Source organism: Aotus nancymaae, unplaced genomic scaffold (assembly GCF_030222135.1).
Source record: "Aotus nancymaae isolate 86718 unplaced genomic scaffold, 86718_ANA_hifiasm-v0.15.2.pri h1tg000059l, whole genome shotgun sequence".
NCBI lineage: Eukaryota > Metazoa > Chordata > Mammalia > Primates > Aotidae > Aotus > Aotus nancymaae.
Genome location: NW_026988473.1, coordinates 67,700,352 through 67,716,754, shown reverse-complemented (window position 1 = coordinate 67,716,754; position 16,403 = coordinate 67,700,352). Strand labels below are relative to the sequence as shown.

Below are 16,403 nucleotides of genomic sequence, written 5' to 3'. Positions count from 1 at the left end.
GCATAGAGGTAAACAATCTGCCCAAGATCACATGGCTTAAAGGAATAGGGCTGGATTTGAATCTAGATAGTCAGACTCACAGTTTGTTTTATCTGATCTAGTCTCTACTGCCTTTAAAAAGGAGCTATAATTGCCAGTATGAACAAGAAATATAATCAGATCACTGAGAGCAAGTATATGCTAAAGAAAGAGCTTTAAACAACGACGACAAAACTCTTAGTGGTTACACACCAGGCTTTGAAACCAAACATCTGTCAGATATGTGAGTAGGGGAAAGTTAATGCCAACCTTTGCAGATAAAAGTATTACATATGTCTTAGGATTCATTGGAGGATTACATGATATTGGATATGTAAAGTATATGTAGCACAGGGTATATGCGAGTTATTATTACATGATATCGGGTATGTAAAGCATATGTAGCAGAAGATATATGTGAGTTGTTATTATCATTTTAAATATATCAAAGTACAAAACCAAGTGGCAATCATGAAGAAATACTGTATGGGAGTTTAGAAGAGAGAAAAATCTGCCATCAGCTGTACTCAGAAGACTTCATGGAGAAAGTAGTAGTCAGACCCTGATAGAAACCAGGGACTTTCTAATGTTTAGAGTTGGGATAAAGAAACAATACATGTAAATTTTAACAGAATGTGAACCATCAACTCAAGGGCATTCATGACCTCAGTCTGTCTTGGTCTGAAATCCTAGTAAAGGTGCTTCTTGGTAAAGAGCCTTCTCTAAAGAGAGCAAGGCAGTGCTACAACAATCTCTTGTTCTTAAGCATGTCTTATCCTTCCCTTGTGGGCCACGAGACCATCTTTATAACCTATTTGCAGTAACAGGCACAGAAGACTAAATCGTAGCAGCCGCATGAAACAGAGGGAAATGTACCTCTTCTGAGGAATGTGAAAGAAATCCATTTCAGTGATTTGGTTAAAGCCACCTTATCCTTCCTGTTCACAAGTAGAGAATTATATCTGAACATTATTTTGCCTTCTAGGAAGCTGCTGTTATATTCAATCTTAGCATCCATTCAGTTAAAGGTATAAGAGTTTTCTCCTCTGTATTGTTTGTCTTATTAATGTAAAACTGACCTACAGAAGCATATAGTTGAATAAACATTTTGCATTCTACTTTAGAAAATATGATTTTGCTAAATATATTCAGAAATTTTTGTGAAGGTGTGAATTTTAAAACTCAAAGCTTTGTCAGATTTGGCAACTTTAGGTGTTACTGACATAAATCCTCCTGGAGCCTCTGAGGAAAGAAAAGAATTATTTTAGAGTTGGAGTATTTATTCTGTAACATTATATTTTAACTCTATGATAAAAAGAAAGAAATGGTAGGTGATGTTAAGCTTCAAACCTTCTCTTTGGGGGCCTTTGTGGTGTTCCTCACACTTTCCTTTCTCTTTTGTTATTTCCAAATTTTTCTGAAAAAGGAATGGCCTTGCCTTTTTTCTCTACACCATTGTTTCATAGTACTGGCTAAGACTATGAAGATGTGGGGAGTATACGCAACAGATCAAACCTGAAGGTACCAGTGGGATACCCAGCTTGAACAAGTGGGCCCTGCCCACAGGTCTGCTGAAAGGGCAAAACAAACCCATAAGGACCAGGTGGCTCATCCCCTAGCGAGTGCTGAATAGACAGGGTGTGTGCTTGGCCCATAGGATGGCAATCCAGAGGCTAGCCAGTAACCAAGAAGGTGGTTTACTCAAAAAGGTGTACTAAGTCCATCAAATATTCTCTTAGGAATGTTTAATTGAAAAGCAGTCCAGCCGAGGCAGCGATCAGTGAAAGGCGAAGCTAGTGAGTTATGCTGTAAAGGAGACTCAATGATCCATTGTTGAGTCTAATGCCAGCTAATGTCATTACAGAACAGAAACTGAGGGCAAGAAGAAGCTATCAGGTAGAAAACATCTTGTTGGTAGATTAGAGGTTAAAGTGGTGATTTCAGAGAGAAGGAACAAGTAGCACGAAAGAAACTGAGTTATCTTGAAGGGAAAGCTGGAAAGATCCAGCTCATCAGATCTCACTCTTCCTTATTTTTTAAGCAGCATTTTTGGATTTCCATGCACATGTGTCCTATTACCTAAAGTAGCTTAAATAAGTCTCTGTTCCTGCAATCAGATTTCCTTACAAACAAAATGTTTGTTCAATAAACAAAGGGACTATTTTAAAAATTGTTTTACTATATACCCAGTACCTTTCTCTGGACCTGCCACGAAGTAGGTTTTTAGTAAATATTTGTGGAAGGAAGGAATGAGTGAATGAATGAATGAATGAATAGCCAAACTGATTGTACTCTTTTAATTCCATCTAGTAAGACAAACACTATCTACCATAACGTCTCATCAATTTGGATATTAAAATTGTACTCAAGACCTACCTAACTTTTCAATTTTGTCATCTACTCAAACTTTTAACAAACTCCATAAATGGGACATGTTTTCAGATACCTCTTTAAATCTGTATGTGCTGTTACCACTTTCTAGAAAGTCCTATTTCACCCCTTTCACCTTTTTTCACCCCTTTCACCCTCTCTCACCCTTTCACTTCTTTCACCCTCTTTCAGCCCTGCACTAGAATTCCTACTCCCCACAGTGTTTACTTTCATATAACCTTAGCTCGGTCTCTCTCTGAAATGGTAAGAGAATTAGGTGCTTCCACTTCCTGCTCTTTCCACAGCCCCATATATAATTTTGTATTCCACTTTATTCAACATTATAAAATAAAGCATTTTCCTGCATCATTACAATGTTTTATGAATATTAACTTCAATAAACAATAAACCATCATGTGAATATATTTCATATTCCATACCCTTCTCTTGCTGGACATTTTGATTGTTTTGTTTTATTCATTTTTGTTCTTATAATAAACATCAATGACTTTCCTTCTATAGAAGCTTTTGTACATATTTTATTTTCTTCTTCAAATAGCACACTAGAGTAGAATTGCTGAACCAAAAGGCAAGATTACTTCTAAAACTCCTGAAATATATTGCCAAATTGCTTTCTTGAAACGTTTTAAGGAGGTTTTACACTCCATAGCACCAGCAGTGTAGTGTCTATTTCAATATACCACAACTGAAACTATGATTTGTCAATTTTAAGATTCTTTATTTTTTTAATAGGTAAAGGGGATATATCATTTAATTTGTGTTACTTTTATTCCTGGTGAGGTTAAATATTTATATGTGTGTGTCTATTTGTCATTTGTATTTTCTCTTGTGATTGGATGCTAATTGTCTTTGTCCATTTTCTACTAAAATGTTATTGTATTTCTTATTGAGTTGCAGGAGCACCTTTAAAATATTGATAAATAGATTTGATAAATTGTTTTCCCCAGTTTATTGCTTATTTATGAGTTTTTGTCTTCAGTGGGTTTAAATTTTTATGTAGTCAAATCTCTCATCTTTTATGTGATTTTTTCCAATTATTTTATGCTTAAATTTTTTTCCATCAAGATTCTCAATAACTATTCTGTATTTTATCCTATGAGTTCAATTAAATTTTTTTTTAAAACATTGAAACAAAGTTTTTAAAATCAGGCTTATAAAAGTGTAAGAATTTAAACACTAGTATAGGACATATTGAACCTTCTTCAAATAATTCAAATCCATGTCTCAAAGGCTCTGATCTGGCCATAATATTGACCCTGTGAATCTTAGAAAATAGTTGTTTAAAGATCTTTCAGAAAATTATTTTTTTATTTTCTTCTTCAGATAGCACACTAGAGTAGAATTGCTGAACCAAAAGGCAGGATTACTTCTAAAACTCCTGAAATATATTGCCAAATTGCTTTCTTGAAATGTTTTAAGGAGGTTTTACACTCCATAGCACCAGCAGTGTAGTGTCTATTTCAATATACCACAACTGAAACTATGATTTGTCAGTTTTAAGACTGACTACTATAACTGGACACTCTCACCCAATACCCTTTTGTTACAATCACCATTGTCAAGGTCATTGATGGTCAACTTCTTATTCCAGTGAAACACTCCATAGCCATTTACAACCCTGTGCCATAACAGAACTCAATTTTGTTGAAACCCAAACATATTTTAAGGAAATAAAGCATCTTAGTATTCAAAACAACTTTAAATCACGCAGCTCTTACTCTGGCCTTTCTCTCCTCAACCTTCCAATAAACACCTCAATGAACACAATAAAATATAATTGAGAGTGATGTTTATGTAGAAAAAAATAATCAGTCAATCCTAATTTCTACTGTTAAACAGTAAATATTTGCAGATTGTGGTACCTAAACTATTATAAATAACAAATTACTTATGACCCAACAATGTGATATGACAACATGGCTGTGAACCATATGGGAAAGCAAACCATTATAAAGATCCAGGTACAAATCGGGCATGAGAGTTGGAGCTGCTATATTGTTAGAGGCAATGAAAATAATTCAGAAGTTCGGAGAAAGTGATCATCAACCTCCAGGGCTATTAAAGAGGATCAGTTATCTTTTCAATATCCGGAGCAAAAGTGAGTCTTTAGAAGGCACTGTGTAGTACCTTTTGTGAGACTAAAAGCCACTGATTGTTACTTCCTCTGTTCAACCCTCTTGTAGAGAATTCACATTATATGAAAGTGCTATTGTGTGAACTGACTGATTCTAAGTGAGTGGGTGAAGAATGTTATTTGTATGTGTTCTTACAAAGGGGAGCAACATTTTCTGAGGTGATACATCCTTCTGAGCTGGAGTGTCTAAGAATGATAATCAAAATAATAATAATAGCTCCCTTTAGATGAGTTCATTGTGAATGTCATGGACTGAGCTAAGTGCTTTATACACGTTCTTCCTATTTCTCACAATCATCCTTAGGCTGATATTACTAGTCCCACTTTCTAGATGAGGATATTAAGAAATGGCAGAGGGTCACACAAGGTAGAATTTGGAAGAGCCAGCTCTAGACCTAGGTCTGTTTGCTTGTACTTGACATGCTGCTCATAATAATTTAGGTCTATGTATAATTTTGCAATTTATAATTTTGCTGGTTTACAGAGAAAACTTTTTCAATATTATTTTAGGTCTATAAATGAGAAAGCTAAGATTTGGAAGAGTTAAGTAAGTGTGGCGCAAATAGGCATCTACTCCAATGGCCCCCATGGAAATTCCTGAGAGCCCAATTCAATGGTGCTTGGAATTAGGGGGGCGAATGGGTTCCTACAAATCACCCAGATCAATCCCTCCCATATATCATACTTTAAGGCCTTTATAACATCTTCATCAAGTGACTAATACTTTTCTGCTTAAAGTTCAGTATAAGAGAAGTCAGCCTCTTTACCATTTTTATAATGTCATTTCACATGTTGAGTCACGTAGTTCATAACCTGATCCTAATTCTCTTTTATCCCCTAATTACTTTTGGGGCTTCCCAAAACCCCACCCTTAAGAACTATTAGCCCAGGCCTGGAATTCAATCCTCTTACACTTTTCCAAATCCTTGGCCACATAAAGAGGAGCACAAGGCGCCCTTTTAAGGTTGCAATCCTTTTTTCTCAAATTACATCTGGCAATATATTAGATACTTAGGCATCTGAGCCCTTGACATTCTAGCTGCTATAATTAATGCAGTTTGGTTCTATATTTTGCAAATATAGGGCATGGGGTTGGATACCTCCCTTCCATTAGGGCAACCAAAGAAGACCATATAGCAGGATAACCCTTGGAGAATCTGAAAGGTCTGCAGATTTAGCCATATCAGTCTACATGATGGAGAAATTTATGCTCAAAATCATATACATATATGACTTAAATCCATCTTTTTGTAATTTTAGATGCCCCCTTTTAGTTCTGGCTCAGGAAAAGAGAATAAAAGGTACTGATCACTTATCTTTTTCTGAATTCCTTTCATTTTCTATGACGGTACTTCAGTCATGCATTGTTGCATTCAGGAAAGTGATGGGAAAACTGCAGAGCTTATAGCTTGCAGTGAATGCCAAGAACGAAGCACTCAGACAGTTCCAGCTGAGCAGGGCAGCTGGAACTGTCTGAGTGCTTCGTTCTTGGCATTCCAAGAGAGTCCGCCCCAGCATCCGTCCACCAAGTATTTATTGAAAGGGCTTGTATTAACTACAAACATCCACTAGATGGTCATTTGAGGTGGGTTGCTGGGGCACCTGTGACCCTGTACACACTCAAAGTGCATTCTCAGGAGGCTGTTTTTAGTGTTTCTTATTACACCACACACTCCACTCCATGTCCTATTTTCAGGCTCAAGGAGTTTTGTTCTCATGCACAAATAACATACATAGTGCTTCAGTATTTTTCCATGCCCCGACCTCAAATGCCATGTACATAAGCTTGAATATGTAGCCATGCACCCCCAACATCTCCCCCTTCTTTAATTCTTAGAGCATGCTGGTCATTCAATGAAAGTTAAGCTTCCATCGTTCTTCCCTGGTTGTAGATGCTTTGCGTGGCAGCACAGAGCCATGTGCAGATGCCTAGCAAACAGATACAAAAAAGAATAAGTATAGCGGCCATCACCCAAATGTGTATGTTTAACCCAGACAACCAAGTTGTTTGGGTTTAGCCATTGAAAGCCTTCTTGTAATTGCTGAAGGGTACTTGTTTGTAATTGCTGTGACCATTCTTCAAGTTGTTTAACTCATACTCAAGAGTGGAAATTTGAGAAGACAAATGGTCATGATAAGCCCCATTGCAGATGTGCTTTTCTAAATTACTGCAAGGTGCAATTTCCTTCCCAGTTCTGGGTTAAATTTACAGGCAGCCACAATTCTGCACACTGTTTTAAGATGATGACATAGGTTATATTCAACTGCATAACATCTTGATAAGACACACGTGTAGCATACCAGCTACTGGAAGAGACTTTAATACTATAAAAGGATTGATTCTGCTCTATGTTAGGAACACCTTGCCCAAATGGAAGTATTTAAGGGGACACAGTACAAATCACAACTATATCAGCAACATTATTGTGCAAAGAAAAGGTATCGTTGCCACCACTAGAAATGGACTTAACATGGTAAAGAACCCTTTCAGAAAAGGAAAGTCTTAATCTCCAAATTTGGGTATGAGCAGGGCTTAAAGCTTGTTTCCGTTTTAGTTGTAATATTGGTCCTGAAAGCTCATACTCTGACCAGGTGATAGAACTATTGGAGGGACTCTCAAACCCAAGAGTCTAATTAGCAGACACAAGATAACCATGGGAACTCCAATCAAGTAAGGTGCTGTTATCAAGCAGAGGCCCTTGGTGCAGCACAGGTTGTCTGCACAGAGACCAACAGATGGCCTCAAACTTGTATCTTCAGTCCCTCCTCAGACGGCATATAGGCAGATCAGGCACTTGTGTTGCTTCATTAGAGACCACAGCAAGATTAGTGGTAACAGCAGAAATAAGGGTCAAATTTGCAAGCTTAGCATTCCTTTTGAGCTGATAGTACAGATATTACTGAGGAATGAGAGTAACACACTTGTCATGTGCTATTGTGGAAAAATAACTACTAGACACTACAATCAAGGAGTCATTAAGTTTAATCCATCTCATATTTTTAATTAAGGGGTAAAACAGAGGCATCTATTGACTTCCTGTCCAAGAAGTATCATTAGATGACAAAGGCAGGTCAGAATCCCACCATGTAATGACATTAAAAACAAGGGGATTTAGAACATAACTCCAATAAACATGTTCTTGAGCTGATAACACTTGGCAAAGAACAAGAATTACCAGCCACCCTAACATCCATGCTTGTCCTGCTTTCTCAGAAGTTTCCCCAATTACTACCAGATACATAAGAAACCCATTCTCCGCAGTTGCAGGGGCTTCCACGGTGGCAAGCTGGATAGTTACTTGTTGATCCAATCTCTTCAGCTGTCCTCAAGTAATATCAGGTGACTTCTGAGTCATCACCGTTATTGCTGGTCGATTCTCCAATGACATGTCCTGTTCTCAAGGAGAGAGCCCCATATTCCTCCTTTTTTGTCTATTAAGATATACTTTAAGAGTTTAATGAGCTCGTTTAACAATGTCCTAACCAGTTGAGTTATAAAGGACGCTAGTTTTGTGTTGTATGTGTTGAAGTTGCAATCCATACGTAAATTGAGCACTAAGATAGTCAGGCCCATTATCAGTTTTTATAGTTTGTGGAAGGCCTAAAGTTATAATAGATTTAAACAAATGAAAAATTGCATCTTCAGTTTTTTTCTTGGTCCTGTCTTGGGGGTTAATGTGCATTAAACCTGTGTAAGTGTCCACAGTAACATGAAGAAACTTAAAACATCCAAAGGGTGGATACTGAGTAACATCAGTTTGCCAGACAGCATTAGGCATCAAACCTCATGGGTTGGTACCAAGTCCTAAGGAAAAAGAAGAGAGAGAATGCCAAATTCTGACAAATTTTAATAATCATACAAGCTTGAGCAAGTGTTAAATGAAACTGTTTAAGACTGTGGGCATTCTGATGAAAAAGGCACGATCAGCTTGAGCTCGCAAAAATGCGGGAATGTCTGCAAACCACATTTGTGGTTGTATCAAAGCATCAGCTCGAGCGTTTCCTACTGATAAAGGACCCGGTAACCTAGAACGAGAGCTAATATGTGTGATATAAAGATGTGACGACGAGCACGGAGGAGCTCTTGCGCTGTAAGAAACAAAGCTAGTAGCGATTCATTAGTAATGCCCTTCACATGTGCAAGAGCTAAATGAGTAATACTACACACCGCATAAGCAGAATCACTAACTGTATTTATATCTTGGTCAGGAAAAGTTTGTAAGGCCAACATCAGGGCACCTAACTCTGTCTGTTGTGTAGTTTTAAAATGTTCCTGGATTTTTTGGGGCCAATTTTGTGTGGCATCTTGCTACACTATAGCTGCTTTTCAATTTTTTCTGAACCATCTGTAAAGACAGCAATGGTGTGAAGCAAGGGCTCAGAGACAACAATTGATACAAATTTCAGGGGCAGAGTTTGTAAAAAGTTCAGGAGCTTAGAGGCTGGTACATGGAAGCTGATATTACCAATAAAGTCAGCTACTGCTATTTGCCAATCAAGATCACAAGCCAGGAGAGTATGAAATTGTTCCTTGCTTAACGGTAGGAAAAGAGTAGCAGGGTCATATCCTGACAATTGGACACAAAGCCAGCATCCCTTTATGAGAAGAGAAGCTATTAAATCTGTGGTCTTTTGTATGTGTTTAGAGGGATTATGAGACAGGTAAATAGCTATAAAATACAGAAATGGCAAAAGATAAAGCCTACCTGCTAAACTAAGGCATGGAAAGGATGGATATTTTAAGTGATTTTTACCATATTTTGGCCCTTGAAAGTTATTAGAATGTGACTTTAAGTCTCCAGGAAAATAAACCTGCATGAGTTAGCTTAAATGTGCAAAAAAAAAAAAAAGAAAAAGAAAAAGAAAACTTTTAAAAAAGTCCTTTGGTATTGGCCATTCTCCTGCATTAGCCTTTAGCTGGAATGCTCTAGAAGTGAGCTTGGGAAAGCAGGGCTGTGGCCAGGTTCTTCCGATCTGCCCAGGCTCCTTAGAGAGCCTCTCTTTTTAACAGCCTGCCACCTGTTCCTCCCCTTACCCCTAGAGGAAGGAAGGAAGACTACACGTGGCAGCAAGAGGCCAGGGAATGACCAGGTGGTAAAGAGCGTGTGTAAGTGCGGAGGCAGGAGGCAAGAGGGTAACAGGCTGGGGGAAGACCCCTCCCTCATCCTCCAGACCACCTACGCTTGGAGCCAACGCTGTTAGGTAAGGTACTGAAAACACACTGGGCTTTTTATTATTTTTACTACCCCCAAGCAGAGAGGCTCAGGGGAGGAGCAGACGTGCAGGACAGGGTCTTTTTTGAAGTTTTCCAGCCACAGTATTTTTAAACATTTTATAAAGAAGTGAAACAAACATTCCGTACTTTTGCGTCTATCTTCTGAAGATGACAGCAGCTGGCAGAGCTCGTCCACCTCAGCCTAGTTAGCATTTAACATATGACTATGGGAGAGCACCCCTTATTAGTGGACTTTTCCCCCAGAGCTCTGTACTCTAGGCTGCTCCACACCCCTCTGTCCACCTTAGGCTAATAAGGATGGGTGCGCATGAACTGTTTCTTAGCCCTTTCCATAGAGAGCCAGGGAAGACAAGGAATTGCTTGTCAGCTGAGACACGCGAGGGGTGGCAGGGAAGGGCAGAAGCAGGAAAAGCAGCAGCACAGCAGGCAGCAGGCCACTTTCTGGGCACAGTTACTGAGGCACGTGACCGTGGCGAGGAGGATTCTCAGGACCCGGCTGGAGCTGCCTGCAGCCACCCGGGGACTCGGTCTGTGCCTCTTGGCCTCCCCTCCATCACCACAAACCCAGAAAGGAGCAACTTGCCTAGATTGCCAGAGACCAAATGGGCACTCCATGGCATCCTAGCAACTCTCCTGCCCCAGGCCTCTGTGGACAGCAAGAAAGCCAGAGCTTTCTTGGATAAAACCCAGGAGGCAGCATGTAACTTTCCTTTATACTCCAGGGAAACAGAAAAAAGACAAGGCCAAACAGGTGGATCCTGGAAGTAGGCAGTGAGAACTTGCATATTAGGAAGACTATTGTAATCAGCCACTTTCCTTCCCTCCTGCAGGCACCCCTCCAGCAGGGAAGTTTGTCAAGGAGGTGAGGCCACCCGATCACATAGATGTTCGCTGACCTGAGGTCTTATCCAAGGATCCTCTCTTGGGTGGCCTCCAATCTCCAATGGGAAGCACTGTTGACTGAATGGGGCCAACAAATGCATGTCCCTTAAAGGGTGGAGGAAAAGAGGGCAATAGTTTTTCTATAGGAGTAGGAAAAGTCTCGGGTCCATCCTTATCTTCACTAGAAAAAGTCTCTTATTCCCCATAGAAGGGAATGAAGAGGGGAGACAAAACTCTCCCTGCTGTTCTGGTTTCTGTTTTTCCTTCTCCTTTAAATCTCCTGAATTCTCTTCAGGTGGAGAAGATGGGCAGTATGACTCACGGCAGTCTAGCAAATAAAGATGATACAATGCAGAGCGTACCAGCGCCCAGGTGGTCAAAATAGTAACATTAGTAAAATGACCTTGTTCATATCTCTTTTCAGGCAGCTACCTACCTGCTCCCATAACTCTAAATCTAAGGTTCCTTGATCAGGACACCAAGGGCATTCCTGCTGAATTAAGAGCATGTAGAGCTCCAGGTTCTACAGTGCACTGGATAGCTTTACGTAGCTGTCGCACTGTTTTAAAAAATACTTTCTGCTCTTTGGTCATTTGTTGACCCTTAATCTAGCCCCTGATATTTTATGCGTGTGTCGCAACCTCCTGATGGGAGTCAGGACTCATCCTTACCAGGCCTCCCCCAAAATTGATGAGCTCTTCACCTTCATGCATAAATTCAAGGCAATCACATTGAGGGTACCAGTTGCAGAGCTTATAGCTTGCAGTGAACACCAAGATCAATGTACTCAGACAGTTCCATCTGAGCGGGGTTGGGGGTAGCTCTTCGGAGAGAGTCCGCCCCAGCATCCATCCACCAAGTATTTATTTAAAGGGCTTGTATTAACTACAAACATCTGTTAAATGGTCATTTGAGGTGGGTCGCTGAGGCACCTGTGACCTTGTACACACTCAGACTACATTCTCAGGAGGCTGTTTTCAGCGTCCTTATCACACCACACACTCCACTCCCTGTTCTGTTTTCAGGCTCAAGAAGTTTCCTTCCCATGCACAAATAATATACACAGTGCCTCAGTATTTTTCCATGCCCTGACCTCAAATGCCATGTACATAAGCTTGAATATGTTGCCGTGTGCCTCCAACAGAAACAAAGACACGTGATATTTGATCCTGATCTTCCAGGATCTAATATTGTAGAAAGGGAGAGGGCACTGTGAACCGATTAAGACTGTACAATGAGGTAGAGCCCTGCCTGAGACAGCCTGAAGGCTTTGAGAGCCCTTTGTTAGGGAGTTAGAAAACTCAGTAAAGGGTAAGTCACTCTCATTGTTAACTCTAAGAGAAGAGAGTCATATTCCTTTGACCTTGTAGCTTCAGCTTCAGATGCTACACAGATGAAGACTACTTACAATCACAGTCATTATCATCACTGTCTTAAACATTTATTATCTCTGATACAGGGCTGGGACTATAGTGAGGTGAGTGAGGTACTCATGTTGGGTACAAAATTTAAGGAGACACGGTAATTAAGACAAAAATATTTTAATGCGATATATTAGAAAATAAAATTGATGTGAAAGAATTTATAATGAACAAAATATCAGACTTTTAGAGACAGAATCAAGCTGGTATTAGTCTCAGTACTATGTAGTCACATAGGAGCCTAAGGTTTTGTCCGTTGGCTTTAGGAAGCATAGTCTAGTTGAGGTGATATTAAAGCGTTGTGAAAATAAACAAGGTGTGTTTGATTTTTACTGTATTGATTGCAAACATGAGACCAGATCTAACTTCTAATAAGGGCACAGGGTGGGAGATTGGTAGTTGATTTTCATTATACAACTAATGTCATATGGAAATCACCAAAGAAATTCAGTAGCATGAGCTCTCATAACCCCCTGAAGCAGTGAACCCCGACAGTTATTCTAGACTCAAGGAACCTCTAGACATTTTAGCAACAAAATTTGGTAGCGCTTTACTCTGGTACTCTATAATTAGTGAACACAGCTACAGCTACCCTCTCCATGTTTGCGTCTTTTCCTTATTCTGTTAACTGATCATTTCTTCTCCTTTATTCACATTATTCACCTTCTTTAGGAGAAGCCAAATGGCCTAGGCCTTTTTTTTTTCTCTACCATACAGGTCATGGTTGCAAGGTGAGGGGCCCAATTAAACTGCTTTTGTTAGGGAGGAAACTGAATTTGGTAGTGGCAAGTAGTCCAAATGGGAGGAGCAGTTACAGGCAAGGTAGTTTTTCTTAAAATAAGATATAGATGAAGCACCTCCCTCCAACGTACACTAGACTTGTGGATTAGCAATTTAAAATGCCAAGGAGTAGAGCAAATAGCAAGTGCTAATGGAGTTCAGAGAAAAGAGAGATCACCAAGGCCCAGGGTGTGCTAATTATGTGCTATAAGAACCTGCAATTATAAACTCATAGATATGCAAATAAACGCTGATGGCCCTGCAGATGAGCTACAAAGTCATTATCTATGGCTCTTTATAAATGGACAGCAAGATAAATGATTTGTTTATAAACTTACTTAGAGATTGCACCAATATCTTCAACTACTTTTCCCTCCTTCTGTTGGCATCCACAGAATGAAGAGAGCTAATAGGCTTCTCGGATTGGATTTCCATATTTACTACCTTCTGAACTAGGCCACTCTGGCCGTTTATAATAGGATAATCAGGCCCTTTCAATTATGACTGGCTGATTCAGGCTGCCAAAGTCATTTCCCCTCAGCACTTCCTTATCAACTAAATGGGAAGTGATGATGGCATCTGTTCTGCCACCCAGATCCCAGTGACAGTTTATAAATTGGCATTTCTTGTTTGTCTGATGGGGAGACGTCACACAGAATATAACTGCAGGGAAAGACTAAGAATGCTGACTCCCAGTATTAGGCCTTCTGGAACTGAGGGCTGAGAAGTCTGTGAGGAGCCCACTATGCCCATTGGAGTGACTCCACAAGAACTGTGGGCAGCCATTGCAGTGGCTAAACACAAACACACAAGAAACCTATCCCTCTGAGGGCAGATAAACCATGCACACATGCTTTAATTAAGTCCTTAAAGCCAGTCAGTTCATGATAACATTGGGATTCTGGTTCTTCTGGTATAACCTGTGAAAATTTATGATGGCCTAAAAAATTTCAACGTATTTAGGAAACTCAGTGACTTATGTCTCCGTTGAAAGAACTAGAAGGTTTTTTAAAATTTCTCTCAACAAAGAATGGTAAAATATATATATATATATATATATATATATATATATATATATATATTCATTCAAAGAAACATTTATCAAATACTATGTGCCATTTCTGTGTTCAGATTGTAGCCTATGTTGTACTTAGTATTTACTGTACTGTGCTCTCGTATGTAATATACACACTATGTGATAGAATATATGACAGAATCCTAGCACTGTAATAAAACCATTAGAAATCTTCAAATGTGAACCCCATTTTTATGCCACTTGAAAGGAATTTTCACTGATATTTTTAATGTTTAATTGCAAGAGAACTTCGCCAATATTGCGAGAAGACTTTGTCAAATTTGTCAAGTGGTTTGTTATGTTTTGGTATCTTTTCATCTACCCATCTTCTGAGATAGCAAGTGTTCTCACGACCAAGAAAAGAAAGTGGATTTGATATATCTATTCTTTAGCCAGTGAATGTACAAAACAACAAATAAATAAATAAGGAAGAAATAGAAGGTGAAACCAAGGTAAAATCAACCTGCGGTATCAGTAACTGTTTATCTGTGTTGATAAGACTTTGAACAGTTAAGAATTAACCTTAGCAAGTCATCAGTCCACTATGAAATCATCCTGAAGGTGACTGAAAGCAAAGAAATAAGAGCCTTTTTCTAAAATCCAAAGTATTAAAGCCTGCCCCAAACATCAAATCTACTAAATCTGTGACTCAAATGACAATATTCATAAAATGGTTGCAAAAAGATTCAAATAAAAGTTTCAAGAATTCAGCCCTGGACAAAATAGGAAATGAAGAAAACCTCATTTTCATTGGCTTGCATTTATTGTAGTTTTCAGAAAGTAAGCTATTTTCCCTTAATTCGGTTGAATACAATATAACCAGAAATTTTTAAAAGATCTGCATTAGCCAGCTTTGATTGTGAAAATTTGACTCAAAATATGGTGCTACTGAGGTAGAAAGAGTGGGAGAAAATTGTAAACGTTATTTTCTTAGTCTGTAGAGACAACATCAGACTGAGAAAATTGGATCAGCCCTCCTAGGCAGAAATAACAATGTTACCAAAATGACATTATCATGAGAATGTTTTCTGACCTAAAAGAAGTCATTGATTCCTTTCTTCTAAGGTTCTGTGGTAGCAGTTTAGATCAACTACCATTTTATGTGTAACAATATTTTCAAATTAAGAAGCAGAGATTTCTCCAAATAGTCACAAGCCCAAATTATATGAAAAGAAAATAGCATTCTTTACATTTCCTATGTACACAGAGGGTATTAGATGGACTCCAAACATAATGAAATACATTAGCATTTATAGTAGGCCCTATTTATAGTAATTTCTTTGTATTAGATGTGCAGCCTTAAATTTTGTAGGAGTTTATCTGTTAATAATTGGTCCTATTTATATAACTAAAAAATCTTAGCTGAACAACATAGTTTATCTTTATCCACATAGAAGAAATTTAAAGGTAGATAGTCCAGAGTTAGTGTAGTGCCACTCCATAGATTTCATTATGTGTATTTTTTGGCTTTATCCTCAAGTTTGCTTCATGGTCTAAGATAACCAGTGAAACTCCACCCATCATATTTGGGTTTCCAGATCAGTAAAGGGAAGAAATGGGGGAGAACAAAATTTCAAGAATTCCAGCTAAACGAGCTTCTTTAAAAGCAGCTATTCCAGTTCACCCAATGCTTCAGAGCACTCAAATCACATTGGGCTGAACATTTTCATGGAACCACATTTACCCACAAGAATCTAAGGAATAAAGTCTTCATTATAAGAAAAGCTACAAGTGGAAAATGGGTTTCTTTTAATAACAAATCAAGATAAACGACATTGTTTTTACTTTTGCATATGGTGAAATGCTATTGGTTGCACAAGTGTTCCTTTTACGTACTAACCATGCGTATCTTTCTCTTCCTCTTGTATCACCAGGCCTCCGGAACCTGTTTACAGCACTGTGAACAAACTATGTGATAAGCCTGCTTCTCCCAGGCACTATTCCCCTGTTGAGTGTGACAAAAGCTTCCTTCTCTCAGCTCCCTATTCACACTACCACCTAGGCCTGCTCCCTGACTCTGAGATGACCAGGTACTGCATGCGCTTCCTCACTTCATCTTCTCAAATTGCATGTGCTTCCACAAGGATGAATGGGTAGAATCCACCTCTGCTCACTTCTCTTACACTAAACATCTTCCCCAAGAAGGAGAGATGTTCTGCTGTTCCCTTGGTGCAATGCAAGAAATTAAGGACATTGCCCTTTTGTTTTGGTTTGGTTTGTTTTGTTTCCTGGAGTGATCACATGATGCTCCACATGTTCCTGGTTCCTATACGTTTTAATAAGGTATTAATTATATTTTTCCAGAAGAATTAATTTTGGAACACCGTGTCACTCATTTGGAAGGATGAAAGAGAACATTTGTTGAATATTTTTAAATAATATTTAATAAGTATTTACTATGCTCCAGGCATAACATGGCCTAAGAAATATGTCCTGTTATCACCATGTAATATTTTAACTAAAATA

General features: G+C 38.8%; 1 protein-coding gene across 29 annotated transcripts in view; it reads left to right on the top strand.

Moving 5' to 3' along the window:
• DLG2 (discs large MAGUK scaffold protein 2) overlaps positions 1–16,403 on the top strand; it is a 2,157,409-nt gene that overhangs the window by 1,691,443 nt on the left and 449,563 nt on the right. For 24 of the 29 annotated variants that reach the window (XM_064365356.1, XM_012469540.2, XM_012469543.2 and 21 more), the window contains one exon: positions 15,812–15,967. The exons of the other annotated variants lie outside the window; for them this stretch is intronic. In XM_064365356.1, coding sequence (XP_064221426.1) covers positions 15,812–15,967 — 156 coding nt within the window. The remainder of the gene's footprint in view (positions 1–15,811; positions 15,968–16,403) is intronic. 29 annotated transcript variants of the gene reach the window in all.